At 53.3% G+C, this 14,771-nt stretch overlaps 2 protein-coding genes across 3 annotated transcripts; both read left to right on the plus strand.

Annotated features, from left to right (window-relative positions):
* The first annotated feature begins 1,391 nt into the window (after positions 1 to 1,391).
* On the plus strand, positions 1,392 to 7,975 carry LOC310712884 (uncharacterized protein). Of its 2 annotated transcripts, none has more exons than XM_083516324.1 (2): positions 1,392 to 2,095; positions 3,681 to 7,975. In XM_083516324.1, exon 2 carries the CDS (start codon positions 3,688 to 3,690, stop codon positions 4,630 to 4,632), a length of 945 nt encoding a protein of 314 aa, XP_083372450.1. In that variant the 5' UTR covers positions 1,392 to 2,095; positions 3,681 to 3,687; the 3' UTR covers positions 4,633 to 7,975. The 2 variants fall into 2 exon arrangements, with proteins under 2 accessions (XP_083372450.1, XP_083372451.1); XM_083516325.1 differs by having other exon boundaries at positions 1,644 to 2,077.
* Positions 7,976 to 10,720: 2,745 nt separating this feature from the next.
* SERTAD1 (SERTA domain containing 1) lies at positions 10,721 to 14,530 on the plus strand. Its single transcript, XM_083514004.1, has 2 exons — positions 10,721 to 10,855; positions 12,712 to 14,530. The coding sequence occupies exon 2, from the start codon at positions 12,716 to 12,718 to the stop codon at positions 13,442 to 13,444; it is 729 nt and encodes a 242-aa protein (XP_083370130.1). The 5' UTR covers positions 10,721 to 10,855; positions 12,712 to 12,715; the 3' UTR covers positions 13,445 to 14,530.
* The last annotated feature ends 241 nt before the right edge of the window (positions 14,531 to 14,771 follow it).

Genomic DNA, 14,771 nt, shown 5'->3' on the forward strand with positions numbered 1-14,771 from the left:
TTATTCAACCCCAAATGCACAGACATTTTGATCAACTGCAATTCGCCTCTCATGGTGGAGATTTAATTTAATTTGCACTGTGGTAAGATGTCTCCCCTTTTTATTATGAAAAAACAAAAAAATTCCTTCCAGTAGCACCTTAAAGACCAACTAAGTTAGTTCTTGGTATGAGCTTTCGTGTGCAAGCACACTTCTTCAGATACACGGCCCCTCTGGAATTCCAAGCAGCCTGTTAAACTTGTGGAACTCCCTGCTGCTAGATTCCCCCTGCCCTCACAGGCAGGGCCCGATTTAGGTTTTATGAGGCCCTAAGCTATTGAAGGGAATGGGGCCCTTGATATGTCCAACTGTCCTTTGCCAATGACAAATCGTTGCTGTTTTTGGTGTTGAATATATGCTAGGTGGTAATTGATGGACCTCATAGGTATCTGAAGCCATCTGCACATATTTTTTTTAAATGATATTTATTAGAGGTTTAAAGGTTACAGAAAAAAGAAGAAAGAAACAATAAAAAGTTAAACAAAACAAAACAATACCTTACAATACCTCAAAAATAAAAAGAACAAAAAACAATACAACAAAACAACAATAAAAACAAAAACATTTAAAAACACATCCAATATTTCCGTATCTTTACCTTTCATTTACTTGTTTCATCGACCTCCTCACACCTCCCTTTTTTGTATTCTAGTTCAATTATCTATTTCAGCAAATCCTTTCCATCTTTCTCAATTTTTGTTCTATAATTTATCTTAACACAATCTTACCTTAAATTTTCCACTTCGGCCCATTAACAATCCATTTTTACATACTCCTTTGTAACATTGCTGCTAAAGCCACTTAACTTCATTCCGACATCATTCTAACATTCATTAATTTTGCAGTATTTCTGTAGATAGTCTTTAAATTTCTTCCAATCTTCTTCCACCGACTCTTCTCCCTGGTCTCGGATTCTGCCAGTCATTTCCGCCAATTCCATGTAGTCCATCACCTTCATCTGCCATTCTTCCCGAGTGGGTAGATCTTGTGTCTTCCAATGCTTTGCGATAAGTATTCTTGCTGCTGTTGTGGCATACATAAAGAAAGTTCTATCCTTCTTTGGCACCAATTGGCCGACCATGCCCAGGAGAAAGGCCTCTGGTTTCTTCAGGAAGGTATATTTAAATTCCTTTTTCATTTCATTATAAATCATCTCCCAGAAATTCTTAATCCTTGGGCATGTCCACCAAAGGTGGAAGAAAGTACCTTCAGTCTCATTACATTTCCAGCATTTATTATCGGGCAAATGGTAGATTTTTGCAAGCTTGACTGGTGTCATGTACCACCTATAAATCATTTTCATTAAATTCTCTTTTAAGGCATTACATGCCGTAAACTTCATACCTCTGAAGCCATTTGCCCATGTTGCCCTGCAACCAGGCCATGCAGAATGCAGGCACCCTATATATAGAAAGGAGCAAACCAGGGATATTTTAGGGAGTAGGCAAGCAGGCGGAGCCCATGACTTACATCATAGGAGCCTACACAACACAAAATAATAATAATAAAATAAAAATTTATTTATATCCCTCCCTCCCCAGCCGAAGCCGGGCTCAGAGCGCTTGGTGTATGTAGGTTTTATTATATTTGTTTTTTATCTTCTGTTTTGGTAATGTACATCCAGGTTTTTTCCTCCCTTTAAATTTTGGGGCCCCCCAAGAGAATGGGGCCCTAAACTAGAGCTTGTTGAGCTTATACGTAAATCCAGCACTGCTCACGGGGCTCCAAAGAACCCAGGCGTCCGGGTGGCGTAGGCGCTGGACTTGAGACCTAGGAGGGAGGCTGCGGCGCCACCTGGAGGCCGAAGCGAAGCAGCGCCGCTGGAGCGCAAGGGGCGGCACCTGGACCTTGCCAGGTGAGGGTCTCTCCCCGGCCAATGAGAGGGCCTGCTTCCCGACCAGCCCACCAATGGGCGCGGAGCTGCCCCCCCCCCCCGCCGGGAACGCCGATCGCCGGGGATCAGAAGCCAGAAACGTGCCGCGTTTTCTATCGGCGCTTCCGCAGCTCCGCAAAGGCTCCGCTCGGCAGCCCCGGCCAGGTGAGCGGCCCCGGCCAGGTAAGCAGCCCTTTCTTCTCCTCCTGTGGCTCGCTGACTCCGGGGCAAGATGACCTTGGCGAGGAGACCCCCGAAAGGGCTCGCCTCGCAGCCCCGGAGTGCGCCCGTGCTTTTCCCAGGACTTAATCCGGGGCAGTTCTCTAGTCCGCGGTGAGGCTCGCTGACTTCGGATTTGGGCTGAGCTGGGGCTTGTTCCCCCAGCCAGCCCCCCCCCCCGCTCCCCAATTTTCCGTCTCGCGCCCCCACCTCTGCAGGGAGAGAGAGCAGCGGGTCCTTTGCGCGCCCTGCGCCCATCCTGCTCTCTGGAGTTTGCGCGTCCATTTCCTGCCCGCCGAGGGGGGAGGCGGCGAAAACTCCGGCCTGGGCGCTTGAATGGCTCGGGGGTGAGTCATGGCCAGAGGCTCGGGAGCGGGCAGGGGAGGGTCATTCTCCAGGGAGCAACTTTGCAATGGAGAGGGAACCCTGGGCAGCTACCTGGCAGTGGGGTGGGGGCACACTTTAGGCCTGCAGGAATTGGCCCCCTTTTTGAGTCCAGGGCTCCTTTAGGAACTGCAGCGACCCATCCAGACCCCACTTCGAAACTTCTGCTCCTTTTGGGACCTGCCTAGTCACCCAAAACAGGAGTTTCGCCGAGAAACTGAGGGCAAGGTCTCCACTCAGTCTGAGCCCCAAATAAGAAACCAGACCCCTAAGCCTCCATCCAACACTGTGCCAGCCGCACCCGAGGAGTAAACACTGGGCTCTCCTGGTCTGCACCTCCCAGTTTCCTTGGTGGGGGCAGGAAGGTGCAGGATTGTGGAGAAAATGGGGACTGCAGTAAAAAGTTGGGATTTGTTGACCTCCAGTGAAGCTGAATGTTGGAGGATTCAGGACAGATAAAAGTAAGGGCTTCTTCACGTAGCCCAGAATTAAACTTTGGAACTCCCTGCCACAGGAGGCAGGGATGACCATCAACTCAGATGGCTTTCAAAGAGGATTGGACAAACTCATGGAGGAGGAGGAGGAGGGGGCTTCTGAGGGCTACTAGCCAGGATGGCTGTGTGCTACGAGCAGTAAATGCCTCTTGAGTGCCACTTGCTGGGGGAAAGCCAAAGGGGGGGTCACTGTCTGCTTATGGGCTTCTTTCCATTGGGCATCTGGGGGGCCACTGTGAGAACAAGAAAAGAACATGATTGTTGGATCAGCCATCTAGCCCAGGACCCCGTTCTCACAGCCTCTGGGCCTGGAGGTTCCATCAGAAGAATGTGCCCTCTGGATCAGACCAAGGGCCCGTCTAGCCCAGCATCCTGTTCTCACAGTGGCCAGCCAGGTGCCTTTTCTGGGAAACTGGCAGGCTGGATCCGAGCCTGAGAGCAGCTCTGCCCTCCTGCGGTTTCCAGCAGCTGGCATTCAGAAGCCTTGCTGCCTCCATCGTGGCTGGTAGCCACCCCTTCTGCTTAGAGCCCTCTCTGGCTGCGAGACCCACCACTTGGCCCAGTCGCCACCTCTGTGCTGTGGCCAGTGTGGTTTGCCTCCCCGTCTTGCGAGCCCTGACCTTGCTTGGCTCCATCCTGACCTGTGCCGCCTTCTTCCTCCCTCTCTCCAGGGTGACCATGGCTCCCAGCAGCTTGAGATGCCAGCACCTCGAGCCGGACGGGGCTTCTGCCAGGAGCCGGCGCCGCTGCTGCCACATCCCAGACCACAAGCGCTGCTCTTTCCTGCGCGCGGCACAGGGGAAATATGCCACGCTGATCACGCCCTACGTGCGAGACTTGCACAAGAGCGTCCTACTCAAGAACACGATCCTGCACCTCCAGGACCCCGGCCGAGGGAGCCAGGAAACGGGCCTCGGGCTGGCAGCACCCCAGGGTGCCCCACCTTGGCAAGAGACAAGCCAGGGTCCCCCAGCAGAGAGCGAAGGCACAGTGTCTCTGCCAGCGCAGCCAGCAGAAGAACCTCCCAGTGCCGTGGGCAATGGCCAGGCGAGAGCAGCTGACATGGGCGTAGGCATGTGGGCACTGCCTGCCTTCTCCAGCCCCTGCCAAGATGCAGGACAGGTGGCCAGTGAAGACAGCCGGCCTGAGCCGCTCCTGGATTCCTTCCTCTGCTCTGCTGGTGAAATCCTGCATTTTTGGGAGAGTCTGCAGCAACAGGAAGGTGGCAGTGGCCCCTGCCCGCCTCTGGCTGGCCCCAGAACCGATTCCCCCTGGCCTTCTGAGAGTGCAGCTGCCAGCCCAGGGCAGGAGGCTGGTTCCTGGGGTACCCTCTGCCCTGAGGAGCAGCCCCGCGACCCCTTGTTTGACAGCTTTGAGATCTTGGCCTCCAGCTATGCGAGTGACATCCCTGCAGAGGATTTCTTTGCAGACATCGACATGTCGGAGTTTGAGAGCGTTCTGTGGGGTTCGCCGAGCAACGGGCAGCCCACAGTTATCGACATGGCAGGCCAGGCTGCTGCTGAGATTGCCCCCCAGGCTGAAGCGCCCCCTCTTCCCGGTCAGGATGCAAGCAGCAGGACGGGGAGCCTCGACCATTACGTGGAGCTCCTTCTGCGCTCCTGAAATGCTCCACTCCGGATCCCTTGGATTTCAAGGTTCTGCTGTCATTAAAGTTTACAGGTCAATTGACCATGACTTGCCAAAGAAAAGGGACCGTGGGTTTTGCAGGACTAAATCAACTTGCAATACCGGCATTTTTCATTCTACTTGAAAGGGTGCAAACAAGTGACTAAACTCTCATTTGCTGCAAGTGCAATAAATCCTGTCTATTAGAGTAGTGGAAATGTTTGTCATGGGCTCTGGGAATGTCCTCAGCACCCCCAGGCCTGAGAGCTGACTCTTTATGGACAAAGTGTGCCCTTTCAGCAGCCCCCCCCCCCCAGGTCTGAGCCCTGCCAGGTGGTAGCAGCAACCGTGGGCACAACCGGAAGCTTCTCCTACAGGGAAGACGTTCTTCCTCCTCAAGCCCCTCCTGGTTCTAGGAGACCACGGGGTGGGGGGGAGTGGGGATCCGTTGAGCCCATCCCTCACCTTAACAGCCTCTTCCTCTGACAGGTCTGGCCTGCCCGTCTCTGGCTCCTGCCTCATGGGCACTGCCAAACCCCCCTCCTGGGCCAGTGCCCTGGCCTCCTGCCTCCTCCCCACACGGTCAGAGCCCTGACAGGTTGACTCTCGGGAGCCGGGGCAGGAGCAGGGCAGGTGTTGGCTCAGGTGGGCTGGGGCGGCTTCTCCCTAGTTCAGGGACTGGGCACCTCAGGCCCGCCAGACATTGTTGGACTCCAACTCCCAGCATTCCCTGACCATTAGCTGTGCTAGCTGTGGCTGATGGGAGTTGGAGTCCAACTCTCTTTCTGTACGCAAGCCCATTTTCCTTGAAGCAAAGTTGCTGCTGCCACCCCTGGTGGGCATCTTTTGCCAGCCTTGCCTTTTGCCAGCTCAGTTCGGAGGACGGGGACTCCTTTGCTACCTCTTCCAAGCATGTGGCCAGTTGGCTGAAGCAGCCCTGGAATTGCATCTTGACTGCCTCTTCAAGCTGGTTCTGCATCCCAGCAATGGGGCTGCTGCTGCTGCCGCTGCCGCCTTCTGACGTTGGCCAGACCTGCTTGGTGGTTCCCCAGACACATGCGCATTGTGGTCGTCTGCTCTGGAAATGTACTGCTGATGTGCCAAGGCAGGTGCTCCTCTGTTGCAGAGCCTCTCGCCAGAGCCATTCTTCCTGGGATCTTGAATTTGGGGAGCACCCGTGAATCTCTGCATTTCTCTGGCTACCCCAGAAAGAAACTTCTTGGGCCACTTTCCTCATTCCTGCCTTGGCAGACATTTGGACCATTTGCCACCCTCTGATGGTGCCCTTGAGTGGACAGTTTTGGCTCGCTAGTCCTGTTCCAAGGAGCATGATGCAAATTAAAATCCCTCATGGGTTGGGATCCCCAACGTGAACTGGCAACACCAGGCTGCAAATGTCCCTTCTAGACTTCTGAATACCTGCCTTTGATGAATACTTGAAGAAGACAAGTTGTGTTGTTTTGATAGAATCACAGAATTGTCGGGTTGGAAGGGACCCCGAGGGTCATCTAGCCCAACCCCGCCGCAGTGCAGATATCACAATATTGCATTCCTTCTTTAAAACCTAACCAAAAAGGTTACGCTCTCAGGTCAGTGCTGATGTCTGTAACAAGTTATTTATAAATGTTATAAATTATTGCCCGATATGTTAAAGGGGAGGGCAAGGGACTGGGGGGGTGCGTGCTCCTGGGCAACTTCCAGGGTGAGGTGCCTCTCCTCCCATCCCCAGCTGTGGATACGAGGAACAGCCTGGCTTTCTCTCATATGCCGCCTTAAGGGCATCAGCTGTAGGCCCGCTAGACCAGGCTTCCTCAAACTCGGCCCTCCAGATGTTTTGAGACTACAGTTCCCATCATCCCTGACCACTGGTCCTGCTAGCTAGGGATCATGGGAGTTGTAGGCCAAAAACATCTGGAGGGCTGTGGTTGAAGAAGACTGCTCTAGATATTGCAGGACTACAACTCCCATAATCCCTAGTCATTGGCTGTGCTTGCTAGGGTTGATGGGAGAGGTGGTTTAACAACATCTGGAGGGCCAAAAGTGCTTTAAAATGCATTCACTTCTATGGTGCCAGAAGAATTTATACTGCTAGTTCTTTGGAAAATGTGATATGAAATTCTCTTAAGTGCAATACATATAATACAAGGCACCTCTGGATTATCCTAGTGCCTAAATTCGTGCCCTGAATGTGCCAGGAAAAGAGAGATATTCTGCATACCCAGGCTCCAGAAATCTCCTCTAGCTCCAGACGTCCTTCACCCTCCTGGTCCCTGGCTTGTTTTAGCACTGAAAGAGGTTCTGGCCCCAGAGCCAAGGTCTATGCAAGTAGCATTTTTGAAAGTTCCTGTTTTTGTCTGCAAATGAATTTCTTTCCCCCCAGTAATCTTGTTGTGGCTCTCTTTCCTGGAGTCCTTGAGAGAGACCTTGGGAGGCTGGGTGGCAGAAGGCTTTCTGCAGAGCAGCTGCTTTCCTCCTCCCCAAAAGCGCCTCCAGCCAAGGAAGGCGGGGGTGGCGAGGAGAGCCTGGCCTTGGCCTGTGGCTCAGAGCGTTTGCTGCCCCTGAGCACCTCCGGGACCTTCGCCCAAAGCCAGTCAGCACAGGGCCCTGGCAGGAGTCTGCTGGGCAAGGCCAAAGTCCAGCATCGCCTTTTCCCAGAGGCCCATGAGGGGAAGTGGAGGGCAGTGGGGACTCTGCCCTCCTGCCATTTCCAGCCGATGGATTCAGAGTTGGAGGCTGGGGGCTTCATCTTGCAGAAACCCCACAGGCTGTGGGGCAGGAGCAGAGCTCTCCTTCTGTGGGACAGTGGTTGTTTTTTTTTAATTTATTTTTTCTTTCGCAAAAACATACATAAAAGCAAACAAACAAAAAAGGCATACATAAAAAATAAAATAAAACAATCTTACAATAATTATTCTTAGACTGATATAGATCTTGACATATATAATGAAATTATTTACAAATCTAAGATTTATATACTCTTGTAGTTATACAATATCTAAGAAAAAAGAAAGAAAAAACTGTCAAAATGACAACTTAGACAATGAAAATACCTATCTATTGTAAAGTAATACTTAATATAATTCAAACCAATAATAGTGTTTTTTGTACACTATAACCTTCGATTTGGATTGAATCCTTTTTCAATTTATTATGTTGTTGACTTCCTTCTACCTCATTATAGTTTCAGTTTGAGTATTACTATTTTTTGCCCTGTATTTAATTGTTTATCCTCATCTTGGAATGAAGAGGAAAATATTTTACTACCTGTGAAATTATTCAAGTCTTATTATTGAAACCTTGTTTTGTTAAGTAATTATTAAAACATTCCCATTCTTTTTTTAACTTTGTCTGTTGATTGATTTCTTGTTAACTCCATCATTTTTTCTGTGGGACAGGCTGGAGGGGGGAGCAAACACCTGAGGACAGAAACGGGGGCTGTGTACCCCTGACAATTAAGTCCAGTCGCGAACGACTCTGGGGTTGTGGCGCTCATCTCGCTTTACAGGCCAAGGGAGCCGGCGTTTGTCCGCTCTGCAAACAGTTTTTCCGGGTCATGTGGCCAGCATGACTAAGCCGCTTCAGACACTTCGCTGACACCAGAGCAGCGCACGGAAACGCCGTTTAACTTCCCGCTGGAGTAAACTTTATCTACTTGCACTGGCATGCTTTCGAACTGTTAGGTTGACAGGAGGTGAAGGTAGCTTGTGTCTTGAGAGACTGAAATTCCTGCCTCTGCTCAAGGTGAGGACCTGAGTTTTCTCTGGCAGCTGCAATATACCAGGCTTTCCTAACAGCGACACTTTCCAGTTATTCCATGAAAGCAACTAGGTTCAATGAGAACAGAAGGGCTCTCAGACTCCGCCAGCCAAGCCCTGAACCATGTGCAGCAACAGCAGTGCCTCTGGGCACTTGCAGAATGCCCCTTTCACTCTGCAGGTGTCACCCAACCGCCACATGCACGTTTTGTGGGTAAAAGGGCTTTTGCAGGCAGGCTGGCTGCCAGGACATTTCCTGGATCCTAGGCAAGCAAACCATTCAGTTTCATTTCTTAACTTGCCTTTACGTCACGTGCTTTTTTCCGCTCGTGATCCTCGGTGTTGCCAAAGCTTCCTGGCTAGCCTGAGAGCTCTGCAACGAGAGGGGAAGAAATTCCCCACTCCTGAACGTCCCAAGCGAGAGGGAGAGGGGGCAGAACAGAAGCCATGTTGATGAACACAAAATAAATTATTTCTGCCCCTCTCACCATCTCTCGGCATTGAAGGATCTGCCACAGAATGTATCAAAAGCACTGTTTCCAATCTGTTGTAAAGTCCTATTTGTGTATTTTTCAGAACATCCTTCTTCAAACTGGTGCCCTCCAGGATTTTTTGGACTACAGTGGTTCTTGGTTCTCAAACGCCTTGGTTCCCAGACACCCAAAACCCAGAAGTAAGTGTTCTGGTTTTCGAACGTTTTTCAAAAGCCAAACGTCCGATGCAGCTGTTGGCTATTGTTTCCGAGCGCCTGCACCAATCAGAAGCCGCGCCTTGGTTTTTTAACATTTCGGAAGTCAGACGGACTTCCGGAACGGATTAAGTTTGAGAACCAAGATATCACTGCATCTGGCGCTTTTGGTTTTGCTACTTATTTTGCTATTTTGTTTTTGAGGCTTTTGTGACTGTGTGGAACCCAGTTCAGCTGATTGATTGATTGATTGATTGTGTGACTGTGGAAATGGATAAAAGTCCCCCCTCCAAACAATGACTATCATCAGGAAGATTTATTCATTTTTAATTTTCATCATCTACAATACTGTCTTCTTTATTTTATAGTACAGTACATTGATTACTGCTTTCATTTTATGGATCTATGGTCTCGTTAGAGAGGAAAATTAATGTTAAATTGCTGTTTTAGGGGTTGTTTTTAGAAGTCTGGAACGGATTAATCTGTTTTGCATTACTTTCTATGGGAAAGCACGCCTTGGTTTTGGAACGAACTTCCGGAACGGATTAAGTTTGAGAACCGAGGTATCACTGTACAGCCCCCCACTGTCTGTCTGTCTCAGCATTGTATGACTTATGCTAGCTGGGACTGCAAGTAGCCCAACAAAGCTGGGGGGGAGGGAAAACAGGTTAGGAGAGGATGATTTAGATCAGTGGTTCTCCATTAAGGGTCCGGGCACCCCTGGGGGTCTCCAGAACGCACCCAGGGGGGTCCATGGCCCCATCCCTTGCCTCCCCCCCCAACTAACTGTCATTTGCCTTCCCTTCAAGGCGGGGGGGGGGGCAGAGCAGCTTTTCTTAGTCAGCAGGAAAGCAGCGGCGGCGGCAGCCACAGAGGGGGAGCATCTTTGCTGGCTGCCCCCCTGAAGGTGGCTTGATGGCCCCCGTCCCCTCCCAAACCATGGAGGGGACTCCGTTTTCTCTCCTCCCCCCCCCCCCACCTGCCTGATCTCCCCGGCTGCTGCTTCCTTCAGCCCCACGCCTGGTCTCTAACTTCAGATATTGTAATATATCGGAACATTGTGATGTTTAGCTGCTGATATATCACAATGTTGAAAGCCAGATATCCCTCAGCCCTAGTCTGTTTTTTAGTACCTACCTAAAATCCTTTGCTTATTAGGGCTGCCCCACATTGCTTTGCAGAATGTGCAATGTCCACATTGCTTTGCAGAATTGCTTTGCCGCCGGAGGGGAGGCGGGGGGGGCGCTATTTTTAAACTGGGAATATTGAGTTCATAACATTTATTCACAGCTTGACTGTAAAACAAGATCCTTCATATGGGTCCACAAAGTGACAATTTTATAGCTTTATCTTTTAAGGAAAAAATGAGGCGGGGACCTTTCGGTGGCCGTTTCCAAAGCCGCTTCCCGCCCTTCCTCTCCGCGCTCGTCTGAACGCCGCGCATCCGGAGCGACTGCGGAGCGGCTCCTCCGCGCCGCAGCCAATCAGCGCGGGGGGGCGGGGCCTCCGGCTTGTTTGTTCCATCCCGCCCCGCCCCCTTCCTTCCCGCAACGATGAGTCGTCTCGGCGCCGCCCCCTTGTATGCAGATGAGGCGGCCTGGCGCGCCCCGCCATTGGCCGGCGCCGCGCCTCCCCCCGCCCCCGCCGGGCGAATGTCTCCTTCCCTCCCGGCAGCGGCGGCGGGAGTCCAGGCCGGAGCGCGGAGGGGAAGCATGCCGGCGCCTGATTGGCTGCGCGCCGCCTTCCAGACCCCGCTGATTGGCCCCTGAAGAGCCGGGTATGTAAATCGGGGGTCTCGGGGGTCCCTGGCGGGGCCGCCGCGCCGGAGGATCCCGCCTGGATCCCGGGACTGCGCCGCCCGCCCGCCCGCCCGGGGACTCAGCCCGGCTGCCGCCTGGCCATGAGTCACTCTCCGCTCCCGCGACGGGGAGGAAGCTGCGCGCGCCCCCGCCCGGACCGACACCCGCGGGGGCTTCCCAAAATGCGGGGGCCGGGCGAGACTTGCCCCATCCCGCCCCAGAGAGTTGGGGGGGGCGGTTACTTGGGAGGAGGGATCTCCTTAGCCGATCGATCCCCAAGAGCGGGGGGAAGGGGCTCCGGATCTCGCCCTCCTCCGGGGCAGCTGGATCCCGGAGCCCAGCTGGGCGGAGCGCAGCGTGCCGAGCGGCCGGATCCAGAACGGAAGCCCGGCCGGGTGGGGCCTGGGCGCCGAGACCCCCACCCATCCCCCCGCCAACCCCGCCCCCACCGCAACTGCGGGGAAGGATCCGACCCTCCTCGCAAGCTGGAGATCCTGCCCGGCTCACCGCTTCACTCAGAGACCTTTCTTCTTAATGGGCGTCGTATGTAAGCTTTACTCCAGAGGAGCCCCGTTGACGTTAACGGACCTCACTTGGCCGTGTTCATTAAACGCCAGTGGGTCTCCTCTGAGTAGGGCTAGCATCGGATCCACCCCATAAACTGCGAAGGGGGCGGCGCGCGGCGCCTCTTTGGATCAGAGCCTTGGATATTTTCACACCGAAACCAAAAATAGTGTTGCACTGCTGTGGTTTTGCAGGGGGGGCGGGGAAGGCAAAATCAACAGCCAGCTTCCAAATAGCCTCACAGCTGGGGTGTGTGTGTGTGTGTTTAATTATTTCATTTCCTAATTTAATCCCCGCTTTTCAGGCCTCTTGAAGCATCTCACACAGACTTTTTATTTTTAAAAATTATAGATTGGTACAGATACGTAAACAATAAATGACGTTTTCCAAAAACCAGCCCTGTAAAAAATGCACTAATATGGACTGCAGCTGGAATATCTTGTATGCAGGACTCTCCCCAGGTACTTTTCCTACCCATCAGCCCCTCTGTCATGCTGCTGGGCTGGTGGGTGGGGCTGATGGGAGTTGTAGTCCAGAGACCAGGAAGGCAGCTGGCTAGCAAAGGCTGATCTAGAGAAAGCTCTCAAAGTGGCCCCTGCGGGTGGGATTTACGGGGGGGGTGGAGTTAAGAGGCAAGAGGGTGGCGGGGGGGGGCACTGGAGGGGTAATGGACTCTGGCATCGCTGGACCCAGTTCACCAGTTTTGCTGAATCCATTATACCCGCCTTTCTCAAGCTGTTTTTTGGCTACAACTCCCATCATCCCTGACCATGGATCCTGATAGCTAGGAATGATGGGAGTTGTAGTCCAGCAACAGCTGGGGACCCAAACTTGAGAAAGGCTGATGCTAAATACTTTCAGTTTCTGAATAGACGTGGAATTGATGGTTACTGCTTTTGACTTCTATTGTGTTATTTATTGTCTTCCTTGGTGCAAACCTCTCTTCTGGGTCATGCTTCTGACAGGGTAGGGGGCACTGGGGGCGGGTTATGAAACCAATGGGGCAGGACCCCTCTCCAAACAAAATGGGGAACCACTGCCCTAGAGTCTGGGCGCCTCTCTAGTGAGGCTCCTCCTGCTCCAGTTTTTGCCTGGTGTGTGTGTGGGGGGGGGGGAGGCTTTGCACGGAAGGGGCAGGGCCTCCCTCTCCAGGTGGGGAGGGGCTGCTGCTGCTGCCGCCCCCCTGGGGTGACTGTGCCAGCTGCTGCCGTGGGCCTTGCGTATTCCCCTACAGAGTCCCCCTGACCCCCTCTTCTCTTCCCTTCCCCAGAAAGATGCTGGCCAAGGGCACGAAGCGGAAGCGGATTGAGGGGGACGAGGGCGCCCCCTCCGCGGCCCCCACCAGCTCCCTCTTCAGCCTCTCGGTCTCCAAGCTGCACCAGAGCCTCCAGCACGTTGAGCCCAACCTGCGGCACCTGGTGCTCGTGGCAAACACCCTGCGGCGCATCCAGGACGAGATGCAGCCGGCCGCGGGGGCCCTCTTCCAGCAGCCGGACCCTCCTGCGGCCCCCGCTGGCAGCTCCGCCTGCAGGGAGAGCTCTGGGGGCGCCCTGCCCTGTGCCCTCCAGGACCCTGGCAGGAGGCTGCCTCCGCCCCCGCCTTCTCTCGCCCCCCATGCGGACGAGCTGCTCCTCTCCAGCATGGACCTCTCGGTCTTCTCCACCATCTTGGAGGACCTCAGCGGCCTGGAAGGGTTTGGGGATGCTGTGCACCCCTCCGCCCCCCAGCCCGAGGGGGGCCCGCTCTGCTCGGAGCCGGAACAGACTTTGCAGCCGTGCTCCTCCGCCCCACTGGACACCCTGGGCCCCAGCACCTACCTCCTGGAGGACGGCCTGGAGGGCATCTTTGAAGACATTGACACCTCCATGTATGACTGTGAGCTGTGGTCGCCCACCAGTCTCCCCAGCTTCAAGGAGGCCTTTCCCAGCTCGGAGGATGAGCGGCCAGGCTTGGCGGACCTCGACTATCTCATGGACATGCTGGTGGAGGCTCAGGAGCTGTGACCTGGGCAGGGGAGGGGGAAGGGGGGAGTGGACATTCCTGTAGGAGCCGAGTTTCACCTTGGGGTGGAGGCACCTCTGGTGGGTGGGTCGCAAGTGGGCAACGGAGGGAAAGGGGGGAGTTGCAGTTAGCATCAGGTTGGATTCAGCTCAAGGGTTTTCCTCCAAGTAGACCGACTGTCGGTTAATTTCAGTAGGTCTATGCTGACTGCATTGAAACAGCCAGAGCCTTGCGTTAAGATGCAAAACGGCCCCATTTACATCTTCCGAGAAGCTGTTTCCTCAACTTCCTGTATGAGATAATCCCACAAAGGATGGGGCTCTGCGGCCCCCTTGACATTCCTGGAAGTCAGAGTCCTACTTTCCATGAGAATCTGGGCACCTCCGAGAGGCTCAAACAGATTACAGTGGTACCTCGGTTTAAGAACAGTCCTGTTTACGAACGATTCGGTTTACAAACTCCACAAAACTGGAAGTAGTGTCTCGGATTGCGAACTTTACCTTGGTCTAAGAACGGAATCTGAACGGTGGAAGGGCACTGGTGGCAGGAGGCCTCGTTAGGGAAAGCACGCCTCGATTTAAGAATGGTTTTGGTTTAAGAATGGACTTTCGGAACGGATTAAGTTTGGAAACCGATGTCCCACTGTATCTGATGAGACAAGGTTCTGCAACAGCTTTTAAAGGCAGGAATGTCTCCTGCTTCCCAGGGGCAGGGGGTGGGATGTTCCATTTGTGGGGGGCTTCCCCCCAACCCCCCCCCCAATGGGCCAGATTTTGACTGAGGTGTTGACCGACTTGTTTGCAAAGAAGCAGCACCTGAGTCTCGGTCGTCCTGAAGGGCCTGTTTGCTGAGCTGGCCCCGCCTTCTCCATTTCCTCCTCCACCCTCGGCTGACTCCTCGGGGTGGCAAGGGCAAAAGAGGCAGGACCAAGTGCTCCCTTGCGTATGTCTGGTGTCTTGAGAGCGGCCCTCAGCGGCAAACGGTTGTGAGTCTGGGAGGGTAATTTATTGTCTGAGTGCCGAGGATTTGAGCTTGGCAATCCCATGTACTGTTTATGTGTCATATCACTTTTTAAATGACCAAATTTATCTTTCTCTCTGTGTGTGTGTGTGCGTTTCACTTGGGGGACCTGAAAAGGTAGAGCCATAGAATGAAGGGACCCCTGAGGGTCATCCACTCTGACCCCCTGCAATCCCTGACCAGTGCTCACCCAGCCTCTGCTTTAAAGACGCCTTTCAACGGAGACCTCCAGAAAGGTCTTCCTGATGTTCAGCTGGAATCTCCTTCATTGCAATTGGAAGCTGTTGGTTCCTGTCCCGCCCTCTGGGG

This window comes from Podarcis liolepis (genome assembly GCF_965112155.1).
Source record: "Podarcis liolepis genome assembly, chromosome: 7".
In the NCBI taxonomy this organism is placed as follows: Eukaryota; Metazoa; Chordata; class Lepidosauria; order Squamata; family Lacertidae; genus Podarcis; species Podarcis liolepis.